We start from the raw sequence: 25,822 nt of genomic DNA on the forward strand, positions 1-25,822 counted from the left end.
TTTTTCTGGAATTGATTAAGAGCTAACGGAATCTGTTATTTTTGTTAGTGAAATGACGATTTAATTTCGTCTTAGTCCGTGCATCCCCCTTTTTTCAAGAAATTATTAGACATGGATGTTGTGCAATGTTTATGACAGCTGAGCAATAATATTTCAACTAAAATTTAAGAGATGATGACAAAATAGCATAAGAAACCTATTATTAGAAAGGTGAAATATATATTTATTTTGCATAATCTCTAGAGATTTTTCTGTATTGAACGATTTAAAAAAAAAAAAAATCCCGACCGACCGACCCGACTTTTTCATGGAGAAAATCTGTAAACCAACAAATTAAAAAAACATGGCCTAATTATTAAGACGGGTTCATAAAATAGTTGCTTGCCAATATCTCCTTTGCAATAATTATTAAGACTGGTTCATAGTTGATATAATAATTGTGCTTTCTTCTGCTAAAGGTAATAAGATCTTTAATATATTTCCTTCTTTAGTGAAGCAAAGGTCTTGGCCCTTTCTTCCACATACAATATTTCCCGGCCTAATCTTATCAACCGTCATTATAATTAATTTTTGAGATATATAATACTTGAGAAACTTTTTAATTCAGTATTAAGGACAATTTAAGAGTACTTCCAATTAATGCAATAGGATAGCCACACCTTTAATGTCATAACAGTAACTCTTATAAGAATGATTAATTTAAAGATATATATATTTGTTCAATATTAAATAATCTACTCTAGATTGTAAATTCTAGGGCATACAGGCATATAAAATTTTGCTTATTTAACATGTAGATTTCATAAGACTATAACAACTGATTGAACAATAAAATGTTTTATGATATCGAACATCCACTAAATGTTCCAGGATCTTTGTCAGACATTGGGGTTTCTTTCTCCTTCACTGGTGGCAATTCCTTTTTGTCCTTTTCTTTATCTGCCTTTTTCTGAAAAAAAGAAGAAAAATGCTTTGTATATCCATCTGAAAAAGGTAAAGAAAGGTGCATCCTAAAGCCACTTGTTAAAATATAGATAGGAGCGTCTAACATTACTTTTCACAGCATAGAAAGGTGCATCCTAACACAATTTATTCACAGTATAGATAGGTGTATTATTACAGCACTTGTTCACAGTGCATACAACTATCATTTATTTGCAGTATATAAAAAGGCATCCTAAAATCCCTTGTTCACAGCACAGAAAGGTTTATACTAACATAACTTGTTCACAGTATGAACAGGGGCATTCTACCACTAGTTGTTCACAGAACAGAAAGGGAAATGATTAATTACAGTATGTATAAGATTTACCAGCCTCTTTCTGACAATATGTAGTTGCCTAGTTATACACAGCCCTCATTATGAGAGATCAGGTAACCATATATCTATAACCAAGTCAATTAGCAGGGTCATGATGGTTTGAGAATAAAATAATATAAAAGAATAAGATATTATATAAATGGAATTTTACATGTTCAGAATGAAAATGGTTAGTTGACTCATTGTGTATTGTGAGACCAAATAACATAACTTTATACCATAACTGTGCCAAGAAATATAATCATTAAGTATTGACAATCAGATATCAATCAGCTTTTTGTCATCTCAGAAACTATTATACTTATAAGAGTTGTGTGATTCATGTACTAACCTCATTTTCTTCCTTGGGAGCCATCTTAGCATCCATTTTTTCATATACATCTTTTGTCCATAGAGGACTAAGAGCAATGCTTTTGAATGCCTCAGGTGACACTAAACCATAGGTGGCTTTCAATTCTAACTGAGGTGGATCATATGGTACTTTGTGATGGTATCTGAAAATATATGTAAATATACTTATTTCAGTCTCATGAATAACTTCTATGAAGACAGGAATATCCAAAGGACAAGATAAGATAAGGCCTGTTTTTGGCCCCCCTATTTTCTCATTTTTCAAATTCTGTTCAAACACTAACTGTGACTAAAATCCATATCAAAGTTATTTTATTGGCTATTTGAAGTACAGAAAGCTTAGTTTAAACTTACATCATGCCATTTTCTCTCTCACATTTTTCTAAGGTTCTCTTTAAGATTGGTCCAAACTTTCTAAAGAATATGTGATTTAAAGGCCTGGCAAATGTTCCTAGCCCTTTTGCTGATGCGTACTCCTTACATAATTGTTCTGCTTTGTCATATACTGAAATGTAATGGAAATAAATATATTGATCATATTTAAAATTCTGGAAAAAAAACACAAGCCTAAGAATCTATCAATATTGCCAGTTTGATGATATAAATTTCTTTATACAGAAAATGCAAATAGAAATTATACTACTTTTTTCATTCATTTATTTCACGTCAAGTTAATCTGTAAGTTCTCATCCCCAATTTCTTGCCCTCAAATATCTCTCATTCTTCTTGTTTTAATATTTTTTGTTTAAACTGTGTATTTTTTTCAGACAACCTTCACTTCTACTGTTCATGTTAAAAAACTGTACCTATATAATTGACATTAACAATCACCACAAAAGCTGTCATGCAAAATTTGTTCATTTCAAAAGAAAAATCAGAACAATATTTACCTAACAATCTATTCTATTGGCTTGATTTCATGTAACTTTTTTCAACTTAAATGTTAAGATTTTTTTAGAGCTTCACAGGTCAAAGAACATTAATGAAGTCCTTAAAGTGATTATACAGCTAATAATTTTCATTTGAAGTTTTCTAAATTTTTCGTTTAGAGCATATAATACACTAACAAGGGCAGATAATAATGCATCTAAATTAAACACGCTATTTCACAAAATTCGTGGAAAAATCAATAACATCACAACATCTGTTACATGAATTTGTAAGTATTAAATCTGGCAAAAATTATGCACACAACAGTGCTTACAAGACTGGGCACCTGAAATTTTTACAGCGTTGTGCAGGGTACAATAAAACTTTCACATAATCTTGAGTATCTATAGCCTTGTACACCTAATTTTTATTTTGTTTATCTCACTTATTTTTAAAGTAAATACCATAACATGGATTTTGTCATATATACAATGTATATCAATATGGGAAAGGGATATGAGTTTGTGAGTTCTGTCAGTTTTTCAACCTATACCTACATTTCACTCCCTCTTGTAGACCTCTTATTGCCTCCCCACATTTATCTTCAGCTAATAGTGCTTCACCATTATAACTGTAAGCCTGAAATATTTAGAAAAATTATCTATCTATACAAAATTAAGATAGTATGATGTGTCATTTTAACAGCTATTAAATCAAGAGATCAGTATAAACTTTACACAAAACTGACACAAGGTTTTTATCCCATTTTGACACATTTAATTTTCAATGACACTTATCAACAAAAACTATTTTATAAACAGGCTTTCTATAACTCTAAGAGCCATGCACAATTTTTACTGATTTTATGAGAATATTTTTAGATACTTTTAAGTAATTGTGAACGGTTCTATTCTTTGCTCTAAGTTCACAAAAAATAACTTACAGTAGAGGTATAAAAGGCTGATTTTAGTTGAAAATATTTTCTCCACTTTCCCACAATTTTGTCGTCTAAACTGTTCAGAGCATCATCTGAAATAAATGATTCAGTAAAAGTAAAATCATAAACAGGAACTCTATAACTGAACATCTTTGAAATCCTGTTTGAATGATATCATCATCATTTACTTAGCCCATCTGGTTTAATAGCACATTTCAACCCTATTTCTTCTTGTATTGTCAATGGCTAAATGCATGGTATGCTTACTATATCAATGACTTGTTGGGACTTATTTTTGTTCAATTCAGTATAAAATGAGGTTCATTAGTAGAGGCGATACTGCACATGATTAATGCCAAGTTTCTAAACATTTGACATCGAATAGATGTTTTCATGCTACAAATATCCCACTAAACATTTGAAAGCAGGAAGTGTGTTTTTGACAGATCTGTCATATCTATCTGAAAACTTCATATAATTTAGAATAATCTCATAATAAACTTCTACTCTACCTGCTCTTTGGTACAACTGTGCTGTCTCAAATGCCAGAGCAGCTACTAAACTTGCCTGGTGTTTTAGTTCTATAGCCCTTGCTATTGTTACTAAAATGAAAAATAAATAAATATACACTTCATCAAATTTACATTAGCATCTCTATCGATCTCAATTAGATTTCAGTTTGTTTAATGCCTTTTTATACATATGTGATGTAAAATTAAGAGATTACAAATCCACCATTTGTATAGATTGTTAAAATGAATATTACTGAAGCAGTAAATAACAAGTGAAACTGCAAGCTACTGCTCACTGATGATACCCCAGTTGCTAGTGGATAATATTAATAGCGTAAAAATATGCAAGTGTTCGGTAAACAGGAAGTTGTCAAGTGATCAATCTGAAAACGCATCACACTGTATAGCTGACTTAGATAAACCCTGAAACCAAATTTCAGAAATCCTTGTTTTGTAGTTCCTGAGAAAAATGCGATGAAAAATATTCAAGGGAAGGACGGACTGACTGACGGAAGGACAGACAGAGGTAAAACAGTATACCCCCCTTTTTTAAAGCGGGGATATAATAAAACATATGAACTTCTATAATGATTTTTTTTACCAGTACTGTGGATTCATTAATATTTGTTGGATACCAATTTAAGCTGATTTCATGGGTACAGGACTTTAAATGTTCAACGCATTACAATTTGTATACAGACTTTGTCAAAACCACTAAATTAGATATCCACAAAAATGCAAGTTTTCCTCAATGCGGGAAAATAATGGAATCCACAGAATAACTTCCTTCACCAGAAGCTCACACAAGTAACCCTGAGAATCCTGAATGGAAAATTCTGTGTCGTAACGATATGTACTTACCCTCCTGTGCTTCAGCAGTACACTGGTTTATATAGGCTTCCATAACACGACCTTCGGTGTCCACAGCGTTATCAGTACTGTTCCCAGCAAGTTTACCAACTAACTCATCCTGAAAACAATTTACAATACATACATGTACTAGTTTAACTAGTTCTACAAACAAAAATCAGTGTTCCATTTCATATTATTGAAATGACATTGTACCATATCCTGAATTTGAACTTAAATAACATATGCCATCTAATATCTTTTCATCTATTAATGGTTTAAATTACAGTGAATTGACTGTTGGTGTTGCTCTCCACCAATTGCAACTCATTCAAAATTTTGACTAAATTGCAATTTGTCTTATTAATCCAAATTGTTCAACTGGTCAAAATATTGAACAATTTGTTCAGGAAAATGTGAAAGTGCAAGGTGATAAAATACAACATACTTACAATCCTTTAAGATTTTAACTCCACTTTAATGATGTTGTGACAAATTAAATCTGTCAGATTGTATAGGTATATTATAGTCATTTCCATGCCGAAGGAGCTGTTATTATTTTGAATTGCTATAAAAATGTCCAAACTAAGCTCTCATATAGTCTTTCTTTCATAACTTGGCTGTGGTTTTCTACAGCAGTTAGCTCAAATTTCTGAACATTTGAACAAAAAGGGGGATATCTGTATATTTTATTAAGTGCTCCTGTGGGTTTATGTGATTTATGCTTGTAATAGTATGGATATTTTGTATATTATAAATTGTACAGCTTATTTAATCTTGTAATCTGTTGTATATGTAATTAGTAAGTCAATGTTATAATGAGTTTCTGAGCTACCATATTTAGACCAGTGCCTTGACTGTTTTTGGCTGCTGTGCTGCCATAGTATTAACCGTTTTGCCAGCTATGCTACCAGTATTACTTAGTTTGTAACTCGACACCAGATTTGACAGTTCTTTATTATAATTAACCAAGAATATAGTAACCAGTGTGTTAATCTTATATAAATATGGTTACTTTTGGGACACCCCCGTCCAGTTACAATATTTCACACATTTAGTCTAGAAAACTGAAATTGTTACATTTTTCATTGGAATTTTAAGTGTTTCTTTTAAATTTTCTATAGTTGCAAAATAGTATATCAGCAATATTGGGAAACTTGTACTATTCCCTCAGATTCTGTGTCCCTGAAGAAAAATGAATATTTTCTTTTTTCCAGCACAACATATACCTTCTTGAGGGCAACATCATTTTCTTGACAGGTTTTTTTCTGCAGTACAAAATTAGTTTCATTCAACATATTTCACATAGATAAAAAGATAAATTTGAAGGGTCTTGGGGATTATAATATTTAACCTTGTGAACAGATACTGTCAAGTCAGAATCAATGGTAATAATGATTTAAGTACTGGTAATCAAAATTTAGTTGGGACCTTGTACTAATATATGTATTTAGTATATCATTTAAAACCGTTTGCTCAGATACATAAAAAAAAAAAAAATCGTACCTTGGCATATGTAAATATACCAGCAGCTACACGTAGACAAGTATGCACTTCTTTAGCTTCTTCCATGTCTGGTCTAAAAAAGAAAGTTGAACAATAACATGTCATTAGAAACTAATGAAAATCATAAGACAGAACTTAGATATAGGATGTTTTAAAGGACATTTATATAGCAATGTTGTAAAGTGTCATCAATATTCATCTGTGTGTTTAGTTTTTAAGTTGCTCTAATTACAAGGTTCATGGCCAGACAGACTTACTGATAGGGTGATTCATATATATACTTCCTTTATAATAAATTGATTGCAAAGGGCAACCAGATGCTCCGCAGGGCGTAGCTTTATACGACCGCAGAGGTTGAACCCTGAACGGTTGGGGCAAGTATGGACACAACATTCAAGCTGGATTCCGCTCTAAATTTGGATTGTGATTAAATAGTTGACACAGCATAGGTTTCTGACACAGAATGAATGTATTCAAATGAACTTAAAATTTTTGTTTTCTCTTAGAGCAATTCACTATGCTGTTGAATATTAATCCTCTCAAAAAAATGTTTGAAGAAATTTTCTTTTTATTTATGAAATTTCAAATGAGAAAAATTGAACCCAATTTTTTAATCACATCCCCCTTTCCCTTATTCCAAAACTAATTTCAATTAAAATATTCTAATGGAGTTTGCAACAATTACTACTCATTTAAATACATCATAAAATATTAAGATGTAAAAAAAACTGCTTGTTATCACTGAATAGTAAAGATTATTTAAATTTATCAGTTGGTAGTAAAAAGTGAATATACATTGTATATTGTATATAACAAAGATTTAAGTTGATTCTGGACAAAGAAAGATAACTCCAATTAAAAAAAATTCTTGCAGATATTTCTTGCTTACTATACTGGACAAAGAAAGATAACTCTTAATTAAAAAAAAAATTGCTATTTCACAATATTGTGAAATTAGATATTTCTTGCCATTGCACAATACTGTGCAATTGAAAAGACTTGCTATTGCACAATACTTAATATAATAATTTTAGATCCTGATTTGGACCAACTTGAAAACTGGGCCCATAATCAAAAATCTAAGTACATGTTTAGATTCAGCATATCAAAGAGGCCCAAGAATTTAATTTTTGTTAAAATCAAACTTAGTTTAATTTTGGACCCTTTGCACTTTAATTTAGACCAATTTTAAAACTGGACCAAAAATTAAGAATCTACATACACAGTAAGATTTGGCATATCAAAGAACCCCAATTATTCAATTTTTGATGAAATCAAACAATGTTTAATTTTGGACCTCGATTTGGGCCAACTTGAAAACTGGGCCAATAATCAAAAATCTAAGTACATTTTTAGATTCAGCATATCAAAGAACCCAAAGGTTTCAATTTTTGTTAAAATCAAACTAAGTTTAATTTTGGACCCTTTGGACCTTAATGTAGACCAATTTGAAAACGGGACCAAAAATTAAGAATCTACATACACAGTTAGATTCGGCATATTAAAGAACCCCAATTATTCAATTTTGATGAAATCAAACAAAATTTAATTTTGGACCCTTTGGGCCCCTTTTTCCTTTACTGTTGGGACCAAAACTCCCAAAATCAATACCAACCTTCCTTTAATAGTCATAAACCTTGTGTTTAAATTTCATAGATTTCTATTTACTTATACTAACGCTATGGTGCGAAAACCAAGAAAAATGCTTATTTGGGTCCCTTTTTGGCCCCTAATTCCTAAACTGTTGGGACCGAAACTCCCAAAATCAATACCAACCTTCCTTTTGTGATCATAAACATTGTGTTTAAATTTCATTGATTTCTATTTACTTTAACTAAAGTTATTGTGCGAAAACCAAGAATAATGCTTATTTGGGCCCTTTTTTGGCCCCTAATTCCTAAACTGTTGAAACCAAAACTCCCAAAATCAATCCCAACCTTTCTTTTGTGGTCATAAACCTTGTGTCAAAATTTCATAGATTTCTATTAACTTAAACTAAAGTTATAGTGCGAAAACCAAGAAAATGCTTATTTGGGCCCTTTTTGGCCCCTAATTCCTAAAATGTTGGGACCAAAACTCCCAAAATCAATACCAGCCTTCCTTTTATGGTCATAAACCTTGTGTTAAAATTTCATAGATTTCTATTCACTTTTACTAAAGTAAGAGTGCGAAAACTAAAAGTATTCGGACGACGACGACGACGCCAACGTGATAGCAATATACGACGAAATTTTTTTCAAAATTTGCGGTCGTATAAAAAACATATGTAAAATAATAAAGATTTCATCTGCAAAGTTGTATAAAAACTTACGTTTCTTTTGCAGCTAATTTAGCAGCATGTTTTGTATACCACAAAGCAACGTTTATGGCCATATGTGCAGCCTCAAACGCGGTGTCCCACTGTTCTCTGAAAAAATAATTAAAAAATTAAGGTTATAACTTGCTGAGACATTCTAAGACTACTACTTGTATAAACAGATGATAAAGTTTACAATTGACATCTGGAACTTTTGACAGTGTTCTGATTTCAACTAACAAAGTTGACAATGAACATCTAAGACCTCTTACAGTTTAGTAACAAACCAGTAAAATAAGACAATTTCTAATTCAAATATAAAGGATCAATTCCAAGCATAAACATATTTCAGCAAAAAAAAATTAAGCAAAAACAAAACAGTTAGGAATTTCCTTTAGTGTGTTTGAAGCTCTCCAGCTGACATGGCTGACATATGTTTTTCAATCATTTTGAATGTTTACCAAAGTAACTGCAAAAGTTTGTCAAATTGTCAGATTCTTCTTACAGTAAATATGCAATTTGCATACATGAATATATATTGTACTAATGATATACATTTTTTTGTAAGTATTTACATAAAATGTAGATAGTAAAGGTCTGTGTACATGTATTATTCTGTACCAAAAAATATAAAATAAATTCCACTTACTGAGTAACATTTCCAAGAAGACTGTTCGTCCATTTGAATTTTAAAGCTTTTCTTAGTTTATTTTCCCCCTCATCAAAGGGTTGTATAAGTCCCAACAGTAGAGAGAAGTAATCTGTTGTAGCTTTCTCAATAGAACTTTTATCATGGTTTGGATCAGGGAGAAGCTCTAGTAATTTGTTCCTGGTTTGTCTTAATTCACTACAAAAGTCAAAAGTACAATTATTGTATATATAATACATATAGCTGTATTTGAATTGACTAATTTTCTAAATAAAAAAATAATGTTCTATTCTGAAAAAAAAATTAAAAAAATTACTCACCACACAAATTATCCATAATGTACATTCTACTTTTTAATTTTCCTTATATAATGGAACTTACTCGTAATGCCTATCTTATTCCATTTTAAACACCAGCAGATTTGAGTTTTTAGAAATCTCAAGGATTATAACTTATTACATGTAATACATATCAAATTCTTTCTTTTACTCAAGGGATACTGTAAGCTTTAACATATCACTCTTTAATTTGGAAAGTTATTAAAGAAATACATTTGCTTTATTTGTGATGTTATCTATATATGAATTCCATATCAGATTGTTAGTGATGGTAACACCAAGATATTTAGCTTTGTCATTTATGCTTTCTTGTTATGTGGATGATTTCACATTTGTCTGGGTCAAATGACATTAGATATTCTTGCTCCCATTGTTACAATTTATGTAAGTCTGATTGAAGCCTGAAGGGTGTGACAGTCAGTAAGTGATGATATTGTTAAATACACAATAGTGTCATCTGTAAAAAGAAAATTATTACTTTTGAGGTTGTCTGGTATGTAATTTATTAAAATTAAGAGACCATGGGCCCAAACAGAGCCTTGAGGAATGCCTGACTGGACAGGACAGCTATTTGATGTAGGACTGTCAACTACCCCTTTTTTTTTTTTAGATCTGTGAAATAATCATGCCTCTACCCATTCTGATATTTTTGGTCCTGGGGCAAACACTGGATGATACAATAATGCGTTCTTATAATGATTTACTAAGAATACAGGTTAGGGAGATAGGCCTATAATTTGAAGGTTTAGATTTTAAGAATACTGGTGTAATCATGCCTTTCTCCAGTTGTATGGTACTGTGTCTGTATTTACTGGGGAGTTATTAAATGTGAGATTTTATGATGCTTGATTTAAAATATGAGGTGATAATTTGTCTGGACCAATCGCTTTAGATACATGAAGGTTTAGGGTTTATAGTTATATAGATGTTCCTTAATTCTTGTGTTATATTAATTTGATTCAGTTCAGATTTGTCTGTTGCTTATCTTAAAGATTTTAGTTCACAAATGTGTGTGATAGTTTTAACCCTTACCATGCTAAATTGTTTTCAGAAAATGTCTAATGTCAAAAATATGCAAATTTTATGCAAATGAGCTTAGTCTTGTTGCTGTAGCAAATTGATTCCATTTAATCTAATAAAGGTGATCACAGGGTGGGGTAGTCGAGGGTGAGGCGGCCGTGGTGGGTGGGCGTGAATTTGCCCCACAGTTGGTCATCAGGTGCAAAAAGTGTAAATTTTGTCGATTTTTCGTCCTTTCTCTTGACCCAGAAGACCCAGGGATGCTGGTAAAGGTATCCAGCTGTAGTCGGCATGTAGAGTGGACCTTAGTTAACAAATTCAACCCAACAGTTTTTACGTGGGGGGAATTTGAATTTGGTTCAGCAGTCTACAGAAGGTCATTTGGACCAAAATTACAGGATTTCATGATTTTTTCTGATATTTGACTTTAAATAGACCTGAAACCTAAAGTAGTCGTTTCCTATGCATATTTCAATAATAATAACGATCAATAGTTAAATGGCCGTGGGTTTGCACTATTTTTGCAAGTTTTATGCCTCTGAACTTCCTGTGTAAGACACAGATGTGAAGCCCACACCTCCAGAAAACCGAGTTTCAGCTGATTTCAATTTTCCAAGTCCGTATTTGCGCTCAAAATGCAACTTATACATGAGAAACATGAATATGGATAGCCTCAGATTGACTGAACATGCATAAATTTTAACACAAGTATCATAAAGTGGACTTCTAAAAGTATGGAACGCCATTGTAGCCAAATAACGGTTTTTAGGGTATGCCTGTCATATGACGGTCAACGCATGCATGGTAAGGGTTAAAGGTTTATTTCTGGTGAATGCCGAAATGAAACTGATTGTTTAATGTCTCAGACTGATCTTGAGGGGTTGTTTTTGTCATACCATTTACCTTTTCCTATGTTTAAAATTTTCTGATTTACATTGTATTATGAAGACCAAAATTTGCTGGGTTTACTATCTTTCAGCTTACTGTCTATATTTATAATATTTTCCATATAGTTCCAATATGATGTTCTTAGCTTTTGTTGCACTTGGTGTTTAAAGAATCTGTGCTTTTTATTTATATAATCTGATTTATTTTCTGTTTTTTGTTGACTTTATTTTCTTACATATTCTGTCTCTTTTAGTTTTTCTTAGTATCCTGCTATGTTGGTAAGTTTTTTTCTTATTTTTTTGTAGACTTAGCTTTGATTTTTTATTACCCTGTATTGTCTAGCTAAGTTACTCATAATTGTGTCTCAGTCACTCAATGTATGACGTTGTTCCATACTGCTGCTAACACTGTTTATTTACATTCAAATTCCAAAGAATCCCAAACCATGTGATGCATTGGATCGTTCTACTCAATCAAATTGAGCTATTGTCAATTAGGGGATTTTTTCAGTCTAAGGCAATTATATCATTTGTTTGTGTGATATTGCTTTGAAATAGTTTGCAATAATATGGGGTTTATTCAACAGGAAACCTCATTTTAGCCGTGTCATTTGACATCAATAGAATTTTGTATGAATATTTACCTACAGACAAGATGGTTAGAATATTGATCTTTTTATATTAAAAAAAAAAAAAAAAATCCATGATAAATAAATGTAAATCGGTTTTTTTTTAATCTACTCTATCTTCCTGAAAAAAATTATGGCATGAACATCGTTTTTTTATTTAGTTTTCCTTTCATTTTGAATGAGTTTTTTTCACGTGAAAATCGCGTAAGACGTAAGGTGCTTGTCATTTTGAAATCCATAAAAATATGATTTGCTTGACCTTTTTTTGTGTGCCAATAAGATTGATGAGGCTGAATGGAATGTACCCAAAGCAATGGAGGCCGGAAGTGGGATTTTGTGAAGTCTGAAATGTTTTAAGCTAACAAAAGTCTGGTTTGAAATGGCCATTAGAAAAATGGTGTTTTTACACTTTTGAATAACAATGAAAACATATCTTTAGACATGTTTTTTTATTTAGAAGACAGTGTTTTCCCTAAAGGGTTTATGCATGGTGGTACCCCCATGCATTAATTTAGGTCCCCATCCTTCAAATCTTGAAATTCTTTATTACTCTATACATCAAAATTCATGCCCACCATCCATTCAGCCAATCCCACCATCCTTAAAAGCATTTCTAGGGGAAACACTGACAATGACTGAGAAGAATCAGAGTATTCTGCACTAATTTTGAACGCTGGTATTAGCGTAGTGATGTCAATGCAGAGTTTTCCCATGTGTTAAGTACAAACACAAATACATAAAGAACTAACAAGATGACCGACGTTAGACTACGGTAGGATAGTCTCTTTATTTCGTGAGTTAGCCAAGGAATATTTTGTTTCCATATTTTAGATGAAATATTTTAGTCTGTTATTTGTTGTATTTTGTATTTTGATCAATAGCCACTTTTCTGCTGTGGTGTTGTTTGTTATTTTCAGAGAAAAGTATTCATCTTGTAAGTTTTTCACTTCTCTGCATATTTTGTCCCATTCTACTTTTTTGCATCAATTCATTTTAGTGACGCAAATAAAATATCTCGGGGTCGCTACCTAAAAGTTGGATTCGTTGGAAACCTGAACCTGATGTAAAGTCATCAATGTGCTGATGGATTGTTGTACGATGTAGATGACATATATTTTTCTGAGTCCTAAGCTTAGGCTCAGAACTTGACAGAAGAGGAGGGAAGCAGGACAAGTCGCCCCACTGGCAAGTAGCCCCACACCTAATCGCCCCACTTTAAAACTAGAGGCTCTAAAGAGCCTGTGTCGCTCACCTTGGTACATGTGAATATTAAACAAAGGAAGCAGATGAATTCATGACAAAATTGTGTTTTGTTGATGGTGATGTGTTTTTAAATCTTACTTTACTAAACAGTCTTGCTGCTTACAATTATCTCTATCTATAATGAAATTGGCCCAGTAGTATCATTGGAAATGTTAATTAAAAATTTACAAATTTTATGAAAATTGTTAAAAATTGACTATAAAGAACAATAACTCCTTAGGGGTTAATTGACCATTTCGGTCATGTTGACTTATTTATAGATCCTACTTTGCTGAACATTATTGCTGTTTACAGTTTATCTTTATCTATAATAATATTCAAGATAATAACCAAAAACAGCAAAATTTCCTTAAAATTACCGATTCACGGGCAGCAACCCAACAACAGGTTGTCAGATTCAGCTTCCAATTGCAGGGCAGATAGATATTGATCTGATAAACAAATTCACCCCAAGTCAGATTGCTCTAAATGCTTTGGTTTTGAGTTATAAGCCAAAAACTGCATTTTACCCCTATGTTCTATTTTTAGCCTTTGTGGCCATCTTGGTTGGTTGACCTGGTCACGCCACACATTTTTTAAACTAGATACCCCAAAGATGATTGTTGCCAAGTTTGGATTAATTTGGCCCAGTAGTTTCAGAGGAGAAGATTTTTGTAAAGATAACTAATATTTAAGAAAAAATGGTTAAAAATTGACTATAAAGGGCAATAACTCCTAAACGGGTCATCTGACCATTTCGGTCATGTTGACTTATTTGTAGATAATACTTTGCTGAACATTATTGCTGTTTACAGTTTATCTCTATCTATAATAATATTCAAGATAAAAACCAAAAACAGCAAAATTTCCTTAAAATTACCAATTCAGGAGCAGCAACCCAACAACCAATTGACTGATTCATCTGAAAATTTCAGGGCAGATAGATCTTGACCTGATAAACATTTTTATCTCTGTCAAATGTCCTCAAAAGGTTTTGGTTTTTGAGTTATAAGCCAAAAACTGCATTTTACCCCTATGTACTATTTTTAGCCGTGGCGGCCATCTTGGTTGGTTGACCAGGTCACGCCACACATTTTTAAAACTAGATACCCCAAAGATGATTGTGGCCAAGTTTGGATTAACTTGGCCCAGTAGTTTCAGAGGAGAAGATTTTTGTAAAAGATTACTTTAATTTACGAAAATGGTTAAAAATTTACTATAAAGGGCAATAACTCCTAAACGGGGCAACTGACCATTTTGGTCATGTTGACTTATTTGTAGATCTTACTTTGCTGAACATTATTGCTGTTTACAGTTTATCTCTATCTTTAATAATATTCAAGATAAAAACCAAAAACAGCAAAATTTCCTTAAAATTACCAATTCAGGGGCAGCAACCCAACAACCGATTGACCGATTCATCTGAAAATTTCAGGGCAGATAGATCTTGACCTGATAAACATATTTACCCCGTGTCAGATTTGCTCTAAATGCTTTGGTTTTTGAGTTATAAGCCAAAAACTGCATTTTACCCCTATGTTCTATTTTTAGCCCAAAATTTCCTTAAAATTACCAATTCAGGGGCAGCAACCCAACAACCGATTGACCGATTCATCTGAAAATTTCAGGGCAGATAGATCTTGACCTGATAAACATATTTACCCCATGTCAGATTTGCTCTAAATGCTTTGGTTTTTGAGTTATAAGCCAAAAACTGCATTTTACCCCTATGTTCTATTTTTAGCCCTGGCGGCCATCTTGGTTGGTTGACCTGGTCACGCCACACATTTTTTGAACTAGATACCCCAATGATGATTGTGGCCAAGTTTGGTTTGATTTGGCCCAGTAGTTTCAGAGGAGAAGATTTTTGTAAAAGTTAACGACGACGGACGACGGACGACAGACGCCGGACGCAAAGTGATGGGAAAAGCTCACTTGGCCGTTCGGGCCAGGTGAGCTAAAAAAACCGCCCCAACCTGGATCACCAACTCGCCCCTCTTTTGAAAAAATCACCCCACATGTGAAATTGGTTAAATCATGTTTAATATTACTCCTGCCAACTTGCCCCACTTGGAAAACGGTAATATTTAGATTAATATAAAATTAAAAATTAAAACTCGCCCCAAGTGGGGCTAGTTGGTAGCCTTTAACTCTATTCATACTTGTACTATTCATAAGTGGGGCTAGTTGACATTCACGTTACCGGAATATGAATACTCACTTCTTACTGCTACATGTATATTAAAAAAAAGGAATAATATTATAATATAAGTGGGGCGTCTATTCAAGGAATTTAACTTATATACTATGGGATAACATCTTTTTCCATAAGTGGGGCGAGCTGGCATTACTACATTCATCCTGGTTAATAATATAATATAAATCTAGATATTATTGTTTTCTTTTAAGTGGGGCGAGTTGGCAGGAGTAATATTCACGGAATAACATATTTTTTCCATAAGTGGGGCGAGTTGGCATTACTACATTCATCCTGGCAAGGACGTATAACTAACATACGTCTTTGATCCTGGTTAATAATATAATATAAATCTAGATATTATCGTTTTCCATAAGTGGGGCGAGTTGGCAGGAGTAATATTCACAGAATTTAAGTTATATACAACAGGAAAACATCTTTTTCCATGAGTGGGGCGAGTTGGCTTTACTAAATTTATCCTGGTTAATAATATGTTAATCTAGATTTTATCATTTTCCATTCAGTGGGGCGAGTTTTCAGGAGTAATATTAAAGGGATTTAACACATTTCACAAGTGGGGCGATTTTTTAAAAAGTGGGGCGAGTTGGTGATCCAGGTTGGGGTGTTTTTTTTTAAAGTGGGGCGATTAGGTGTGGGGTGACTTGCCAGTGGGGCGACTTGTCATGGATTCAAGAGGAGTATTAAAAATTAAGGATATCCTGGAATTTGAAAACATTTCTTTTCTCGGTTTTGGTATCACAGACATTTCTTTTCTCGGTTTTGGTATTACAGTATAAGGGAAAGAAATTGGAGTAGGTATGAGCATTTGTAACAGGGATTAACTGTCCAACCGCTCGACATTTATAAAGTGATACATTGTTTACATGAAAACAAATGATTATAGTGAATGATTATGAGTCACTGTTACTGTCAGTTGTTCAAACATATCTAAATGTGATGACACTCGATGATATTGGTAAGAACAGCCGCCTTACTTAAATATTCTTCTTGTTTTTTCATCAGTCGACACACCCCTTAACTCAAACGTAAGGTTTGAAGTTGCTTTTAAAGGATTTCGATGGAACCAATACGACATAATTTCTCTGTTGACAGTTGTGAGCTATTGTGGCTCCCTCTGTAAGCAGGAAGTGTTGAAAACCATAAATAACCCATTGACCGATACAGACCACAACGGACTTCCATTACACATTTAGAAAGTGCTTAGAAACCCTTCAATTCAATTATAAAAAATCAATAACAACAAAAAAAAAATCAATTTTATTTCAAAAATATAAATTCAATTAAAAAGAAATCAGATTTAAAAAAAAAATTAGAATAAAGAAAATACATTTTTATAAATTTTCATTCAAAGTTAAGAATTACGTAAAAAAAATATAAAATAAAATAAAATAAAAATACATTTTTTTTTTAAATTTTCAAAATTTTCAAAATATAAAAAAGTTACAAAACCCAATTTTGTTTGAAAAATTTAAATTTAAAAAAAATAAAGAAAATCATAATCATGAACATTTTTTTAAAATTTTCAAAATTAAAAATTAAAAAAGATGAAAAAAAAATTTAATAAATAAAAAAATCACAAAAATTCAAATATTAAAAAGAAAATAACATGAATGAACAAACTAAAGAAAAAGATGGAAAAACTCATCATTGAATACAACTGATGACCTTATTTAACGTCTATAAGAGTGAATAAAGCAAAACTTGAAAGATCTTGTAACTTAACAATGGACGAATTTTATAATTCTTCCTGATATACAGACAACATCCCTGTTTCTGTCAGATGCCTACTTCATGTTCCTTTTGTTATCCATTTGTTTGAGGTGTTTGAGCTTTTGCATTTGCTATTTTATTATGGACTTTCCGTTTTGAATTTTCCTCGGAGTTCAGTATTTTGGGGATTTTGCTTTTTGCTTATCTTGCCGAATCATTCCACATATTCCTTTGTTTGTTTGGAACAACAAGGTTTACCAATTCAGAGCTCTTCCTTTTGGCCTGTGGGTAGGCGTAGTTCATCATCATTTACAGGCTATTAAGAATAATTCATACCTGGACGACTCACTGATCAAGGAGTTCTCCCCCGAGAAACTCCATCTCAACACCGATGTAGTCCTCAAACTGTTCCTCTCCTGGGAGTTTCTCATCTCTTGGGAAAAGTCAGACCTATTTTCTTCTCGAAACTTTATTTTCATAGGCGAACATACCATAGCCCTTCAAGGCTTTCCCATCTTCTTTTTTGAAAGTTCACAGTGCTTCTGATCGTTGATTTTCACAATTGCTATTTTTTTTAAATTCTCAAGTGAACGTTGTTCATATTGATCGCCTCCACATTTGATATCTATAATTTTATTTACATCAGCACTGGTGACCAGCTACGTAAAATTTTTGAATTTTCAGTTCCAACCATTCATCAGGACTCTTCTCTTTGGTTTGGTGAACTTTTGACTGACCAACTTTTGTCCTCCCCAAATCTCAATCAGACTTTGTTTACAGAAGCCTCATATTTTGACTGAGGAGACCTATTTGCAACATGCCTCAATTACGAACTTGGATGGATTGTTTATGTCTCTTTTTTCAGATCCCAAAGCCTATATTCCATTTAGTAGATTCCTATAGCCTCGGTCACACCTTACTGGATAACTCAAACGGACGCCTAACGGATAAAAAAAAGTTATCCGTTGACAAAATTTTTACCCGTTGGGAGTCCGTTGGTGTACTAACGGACATGTAACGAATGCCTAACGGACATTGAACGTACGTGAAACGGATACATCCGGGCAGAACGGACGTCGAACGTACATCCAACGGACGAGTACCGGATAAAACGGACACCTAACGGAAGCGTAACGGATAAAACGGATGAACAAAATAATATGACAATAAAAGGCAATAAACTATTATAAAATTATAGGCAATAAACCATGCGAAATTTAAATTGACATTTGTCCGTTTTACATCCGGTAGGCATCCGTTTTTTCCGTTATCCTTCCGTTAATGTCCGTTTCACATCCGTTTTATCCGGTAGGCGTCCGTTAGGCGTCCGGTAGACGTCCGTTGGTGAATTGGTCTACCGGATCTCCAACGGATGCATAACGGACACGTAACGGATACAAAACGGACGAGTACCGTACAAAACGGACGCCTAACGGACGCCTAACGGACGTTCCACGGACATTTTATCCGTTGGACGTCCGTTCAAAGTTTTGAACATGCTCAAATTTTTCCACCGGACAGAACGGACGTCAACGGATAAAACGGACATGCAACGGATATGGACGGACGCCTAACGGATAAGAACGGACGTCTAACGGACATGAACGGATTGAAAACAAGTTATCCGTTAGGCGTCCGTTCGAGCTATCCGGTAAGGTGTGACCGAGGCTTAAGGGAAATTCTTTGGGAAATTTCAGCAGAGCAAAAGCTGATCATTCCTATTCTCCGCTTTGGCCCAAACAAACCTGTTTTTTGGATCTTTTTCACTTTTGTATTGTTTATGTCCACTGCATGGTAACACTAGAAATATACAACTATATTTCTAAGACTTTTCTCTTGTCTGGAGGTCCATATTTATAAGTAATGAGTTCATACCCATCCAGTTCTTATCGTGTTGTTTTCATCATGCTTGGGGTATGGGTAGACGAAGAAGTGAAATTTAGGGATTTTCCACTATTGTCAATGGTCTTCAACTTCGTAAATTTATTTGTACTTTTAAATTTTTTTTGATTCAAGCGTCACTGATGAGTCTTTTGTAGACGAATCCGGCTCCGAACTCTGGAATAGTATGCACGTCAAGGCTCATGATGTAAAGAGCGTTTTCTATCTCCTGGGCCTTTTTTTCAATAATCCTTCTTTGAAGGAAGCGTTAACGGTATCTTAAATTGAGAATGGAAATGTGGAATGTGTCAAAGAGACAACAGTCATTGACAAATCAAAGCGCTGTAAGCACTGTGGGCAGTTAACCAATAACCAAGGCAAATATAATTTTGAAAACTGTGGCCATGTTGCTTCAATTTTTTTTTAAAGATTTAAAAGAACAAACATTGAACATTCATATATAATTGTACATTTATGTTCATTTAATGAATTAATCATTATGGCAAATAATTCATATTTTATCAAGGTTTTTAATAGCAACGTATATGGTCAAGTATATTTTTTTCGTGGTCATGAGTCTTGAGTCAGCAGTGGTACAAATTAGCAATGATTGCAGTTCTTCCAGTTGATCGTAATTGTTCGTACTAGTTGCCTGTTAGTAGTCCAACTTGACTTTAGTACGAGCTTGTAAAAGTATGAATGGACTTGCTTCCCTGGAAAGAAAACTGAGTTTGTGTTCTACAGTCCAAAAGTTATGAGACACAAATCAGACAAATATTTACTACTACAGGGATCAATGGTGAGTTCTGACTGACCTGTCAATAGTAAATGTAAATGACACCCTCCTTCACCCCAAGTCCATGATGTCTAAGTTTGGAATAAAATGACAGGTGTTAGGTCTAGCAAAGTGATATGCATATGTGAGGCATATGAGATTGACCTTGTATGTCATTCAATGAAATGACAAACAGGAATGAATATAGTTTAGGAGTTGTTATCTTAATCTTTTACAAGTTCTCAAAACTCAAAACACACACTAGAGGGTGTGGTTGACCCTAGGGACTACCCCTATGTTTCATTTGATTTTTTATATTGTCCCATACATGAATATATATGGTTTAGGGATGGGGACCTCGACCGTTATCAAGTAACAGGAGGGGGTGGGGTGACCCCAGTGATTTCCCCTATATTTCATTTGATTTTTTTTTATATTGTCCAATACATGAATATATATGGTTGAGGGGGGGGGGATCTCATCTGTTTCCAAGTTATCAAACAGGATTGGGTAGGGTGACCCTTAGGACTCTCCCTATATTTCATTTTATTAGTTATGTTGTCCCATACATGAAACTATATGGTTTAATTTAAAGGTGGGGATATCGACTGTTTCTATGTTCTCAAACAACAGGAGGGCTGGGGTGACCACCACAGGGACTCCCCCTATATTTTATTTGATTTGTTATTTAGTTCTATACATGAGTATAGTTGGCTAAGGGTGAGGATCTCCACTGTTTCCAAGTTCTCAAATATGAGGGTGCAGTGACCCTAGAGACTCTCCCTAAAATTCATTTGATTTGTTATATTGTCCAATACATGATTATATGGTTTATGGGTGGGGATCTCAACCGTTTTTAAATTCTCAAACAGGAAGGGGTAGAGTGGCCCCACAAACTCCACCTATATTTCATATGATTTGTTATATTGTCCCATACATGCATATATATGGTTTAGGGATGGAGATCTTGACCATTTTCAAGTTCTTAAACAGGAGGGGTGGGATGACCCACAGGGACTACCCCTATATTTCATTTGATTTATTATATTGTCCCATACATGAATATATATGGTTTAGGGGTGGGGATCTCAACTGTTTCAAAGTTCCCAAACAGGAGGGGTGGGTGACCCCAGCGACTCCCCCTGTATTTCATTTGATTGGTTATGTTGTCCAATACATGAATAAATATGGATGAGGGGTGAGTATCTCGACTGTTTCCAAGTTCTAAAGCAGGAGGTGGTGGGTGACCCTAGAGACTTCACCTATATTTCATTTGATTTGTTATATAGTCCCATACATGAATGTATATGGTTGAGATGTGGGAACTCATCCGTTTCAAAGTTATCAAACAGGAGGGGTAGATTGCCCCAAAGGACTCCACATACATATCATATGATTTGCTTACATTCAGGTATCATATAATCTAGTTGCACTATATGTGTAAAATAAGAAACTTCCAGCTATTTTAACTGACCCATCAAAATTGAGAAAAAATACCCATTGAAATTGCAGTAATATGTTTACACTTTAAAAGCATCTAACTTGCTTTACCAAAATTTACTACTGATAAAGAAAATTTATACTGTCACCAGGACCATATATATTGTTAGATATACTGTTTCCAGCTGTCACAATGACTCACATTGTATTGGATTTTGATATTGAAATTTGTCAAAAAGTAATTTTGAGTTTCAGTACAAAATATTTTCTGTTTTTTTCATTCTTTTGCATATATCTTTTGGTTTTCAATTCGATTGTTTATATTTATTTACCATGCAAAGATGTAATTTGTCATCTGTCTGATTTTTTAAAAAGTTCATAGATCGCCCATACCCGGAATTACTCATATCCGCTACCGGAATCGGATCCGATATTGTATTTTTCTTCTCATGTCAGCCATTTTGTTTTCAATGCTGTTTTTGTCAGATACGATTTTACTCGAATTTACACATTATTTGTTGGCGATTTTCTGTATAAAGCTAGCGGTTGAACAAAATGAACATCGCTGTCATGAATAGTAATGCTAAAACAAGTTTTGAGATCGTTTAGTAGGAGACTTTGGTAAACAGGTTTGCAAAGTTATTTATTTATTTCCTCTCAAATCGGGCCTGTCGAACGTAGCTAGTAACCAAATCGAAGGTCCGACTGCAAAAGTGGAAGGTCGCAGACCTCGGACAACAGCTAATTTGAACCCCTGCTTCCTAATTGAAAATATACAAAAAAATCGTCTTATAATTTAAAATTGCCGGCAACAGCATGAACAGTGGAATTTATTTTAAGACTACTGACGTAGTTGACTACGTATTGACGACAAACAATATTCCTACGACATTTGCCATTTGGGAAATCTAAACTACTTGTCTTTAGAGATTTTCGGCGATTAAACATTACATACATTTGCTCTTTGACAGCTTAGCCAAAATCTTGGGAGATAATGAACTACTTAAAGATTCCTAATGTGCCCTACTTCCTATGTGCAACTTCAAAACTTTTGGATAAATCGACGATCATTTAAGGTTTTTCTGATCATATTTTTTGTAATCAAGAATTAAAAGTATGAAAAAACTGTCCAATTAGTTATAAATAACATAACATCCAGCTAGATAATAACAATGGCACATATTTCAGCATTAATTGGGTAGAACACAAATCTAGGGTGCTCGCATAAGGCAGCTTAACTGCCTAAAAACAAAAGAATAGAAAACAGCCCAAGGCCACTAATTATCTGCAAGTTTCTGAAAAATTGAAGTCTTACATTGCTCACTATCTTCTTTATTTATCAAAGGTACCAGGATTATAGTTTAGTACCCCAGACGCGCGTTTCGTCTACATAAAAACTCGTTAGTGACGCTCATATCAAAATATCTATAAAGTCAAACAAGTACAAAGGAGAAGAGCATTGAGGGTCCAAAATTCCAAAAAAAATGTACCAAATACGGCTAAGGTAATCTATGCCTGGGATAATTAAATCCTTTTTTTTTGAAAAATTCAAAGTTTTGTAAACAGGAAATTTATAAAAATGACCACATCATTATATATAATATTCATGTCAACACCGAAGTGTTGAATACTGGGCTGGTGAATTATACTCTGGGGATGAAACGTCCACCAGGCTGGTGGCACCAGGAGTGGCATAGACCCAGTGGTGTAAATAGTTATCAGAGGTACCAGGCTTATAATTAAGTACGCCAGACGCGCGTTTCGCCTACATAAAAAGTAAAATCACAAAAATACTGAAGACTCATCAGTGACGCTCATATCAAAACATTTATAAAGCCAAAACACTATCCATGCAAATGAGATGTGCTAACACAACTGCATACCAAATACAATCGACTTATTATAAGTCCTTCCCTTCAAACAAATGTTAAACCTAAACACAAACATTAACTTGTAGACTATCAAAAGTTTAGAAGTGAAATGAACCATGAAGAAGGTGGAGCTATTTTAACTCATTGGAATTGATACTTGCAAATGCCAATAAATTTGCATATATCAAATATCATTGCTAATCATTTGCATCTTAAACTAAATATTCTCCATGGAAATGAGATTGGCTAGTGCTTATACAACTGAAACCCAAAAAGCATTGGTGTACCAATAATGGTTCCCCTTGAACTGACCTAATCACAAACTAATACATGTTACTTAGCAAAAAATTTCAAAGTCAATAGACCATGATTAAGGTGGCGGAGGCAAAATATCTCCATAAAAATGAGATATTCCAATGCTAATACAACTGCAAATCAAATATGATTGACCTACAACTTGTGGTTCACCACAAACTCTACCTAATCACAAACCAATATTGCTGATGCTGCCGTGGTCGCTGGAAACAGTATTCATGTCTTGCTTTATGACTCCGCCAATGTGAGACAAAAATAGTACATTTTAAAGTAAAATTAGAATTTATGAAATGAATACTTTAAACTTAACTTCTAATATAATCTTTATTAACATACTTGTAAATTATCATCCCAATTTATCAAAAGTATCAAAACGATTCTAAATAGTTACAAAAATTTGACATTCGACCTTATTTTCAGAATTAGAAAACGTTGGTTTATGATTTATTTGGTGATGCCTAGGGTTGGTTTAAGAGTCAATTACCTAATCATTTTATATAACTTAGCACATGTGGAACAAGATATGACAGAAGTTTATTTTAGGCGAAACTTTAACTTCAAATCCCACTAACATGTTTAACCCCGCCACATTATTTATGTATGTGCCTGTCCCAAGTCAGGAGCCTGTAATTCAGTGGTTGTTGTTTGTTTTTGTGTTACATATTTGTTTTTCGTTCATTTTTTTTTTACATAAATAAGGCCGTTAGTTTTCTCGTTTGAATTGTTTTACATTGTCTTATCGGGGCCTTTTATAGCTGACTATATGCGGTATGGGCTTTGCTCATTGTTGAAGGCCGTACGGTGACCTATAATTGTTAATGTTTGTGTCATTTTGGTCTTTTGTGTATAGTTGTCTCATTGGCAATCATACCCCATCTTCTTTTTTTTATATATAACTCCTACAGAAAAAAATGTCCTTTCCTTATGCACATCCACATAGTATCTCGTCATATTATCAACAAATTTTTTTATGAAATTCTGTTGTGTGATTTCAGAGTAGATGAGAAGAGAAGTAGGATTGACGGACGGACTGACACACGGACGGGTTAAACACAGTATATACACTACGGAACATTGTTCATGGGGTATACTCATTCTCTGAAACATTGATGTTTCATTACACTGTTCTCCTAGCATTGAAATATACTGGCAGTCCACAGTTGAGTGTTTATAGTGTTATCTTTTCTTTGTCAATAAGTTTCATTGGGATTTGATGAAAGCAACACAAAGCAACAATCTTCGGTATCGGATACACATCTTGTATGGCCTTTATGTTTAATTAACGGTAATCCACACAAAAACGCCAAGATAAGTATCTTATTTTGACCAATCAATGATGGCCATAGACTAAATGATTTTTATATTACTTTTCTTCTGCAAATACTTTATTTCATTTTCCAAATATGCCTCATGAATAACGGTATACCTTGTGGGATTCTTTGATTGGTGATTCGTATAAACCATCAGTTTCTTATTTCCCATCATATTGACAAGTGTTTCCTACCTGTACACATACCCTTATGTGTAGTAGCAATGAAAATTAAGAAATGTCAGACAGACATGAACATCTTATATTGATTCTATAAAGCAGGAACAATAGAAAATTACCAAGACACTGATATAGAGACTTACAAAAGCCTGAATTGCAATTAATTATATTATGTGTTAAATTGCTATAAATCCAATAATCCTTTAACTTGTGTGACAATTTGGTCATATTGACTTACTTGTTGATAAAATTTTCCTGATCTTTATTGCTGTGTAAAGTTTCTCTCTAACTCCTAATTTTTTTCAACAAAAATGATTAAATTGATTAAAAACATCAATCAAGGGAAATAAGGAGATGTTGACGGACTCGTTGAAATTTTATTTGTTTTTATACTGTTTTTTTTTATTCTAGAGAAGTTTGTGCAAAACCTGCAAATATTGTAAAAAAAACCAATCACATTTCAAGGGCAATACATATCCTCAGGGTCCAATCAAAGATTACAACCATATTGAGTTGTTAGCTGATCATTATTTTTGCTATACATTACTGCTCTTTATCTTGGCTTCTGTTTGATTGGTTGTTATTCAGCAACTCTTTAAACACTAAAGGCAATGGTGTGGCAGTCAGGTTAAATTATAAGAGAAAGCCTCAGTGCCCAGAGAAAACTATGACCTTAGACAGAGCAACTGACAACTCCTTATTAATTCATTGATGCC

General features: G+C 33.5%; 1 protein-coding gene across 1 annotated transcript; it reads right to left on the reverse strand.

Moving 5' to 3' along the window:
- Positions 1-542: 542 nt before the first annotated feature.
- Positions 543-16,775, reverse strand: LOC134712447 (BRO1 domain-containing protein BROX-like). Its single transcript, XM_063573985.1, has 11 exons — positions 16,600-16,775; positions 9,292-9,489; positions 8,658-8,753; positions 6,347-6,419; positions 4,853-4,961; positions 3,992-4,081; positions 3,486-3,571; positions 3,100-3,181; positions 2,027-2,177; positions 1,653-1,815; positions 543-949 (listed from the first exon to the last, which is right to left on the reverse strand). Exons 1-11 carry the CDS (start codon positions 16,698-16,700, stop codon positions 839-841), a joined length of 1,260 nt encoding a protein of 419 aa, XP_063430055.1. The 5' UTR covers positions 16,701-16,775; the 3' UTR covers positions 543-838.
- Between the last annotated feature and the right edge of the window lie 9,047 nt (positions 16,776-25,822).

This window comes from Mytilus trossulus, chromosome 3 (assembly GCF_036588685.1).
Source record: "Mytilus trossulus isolate FHL-02 chromosome 3, PNRI_Mtr1.1.1.hap1, whole genome shotgun sequence".
NCBI lineage: Eukaryota > Metazoa > Mollusca > Bivalvia > Mytilida > Mytilidae > Mytilus > Mytilus trossulus.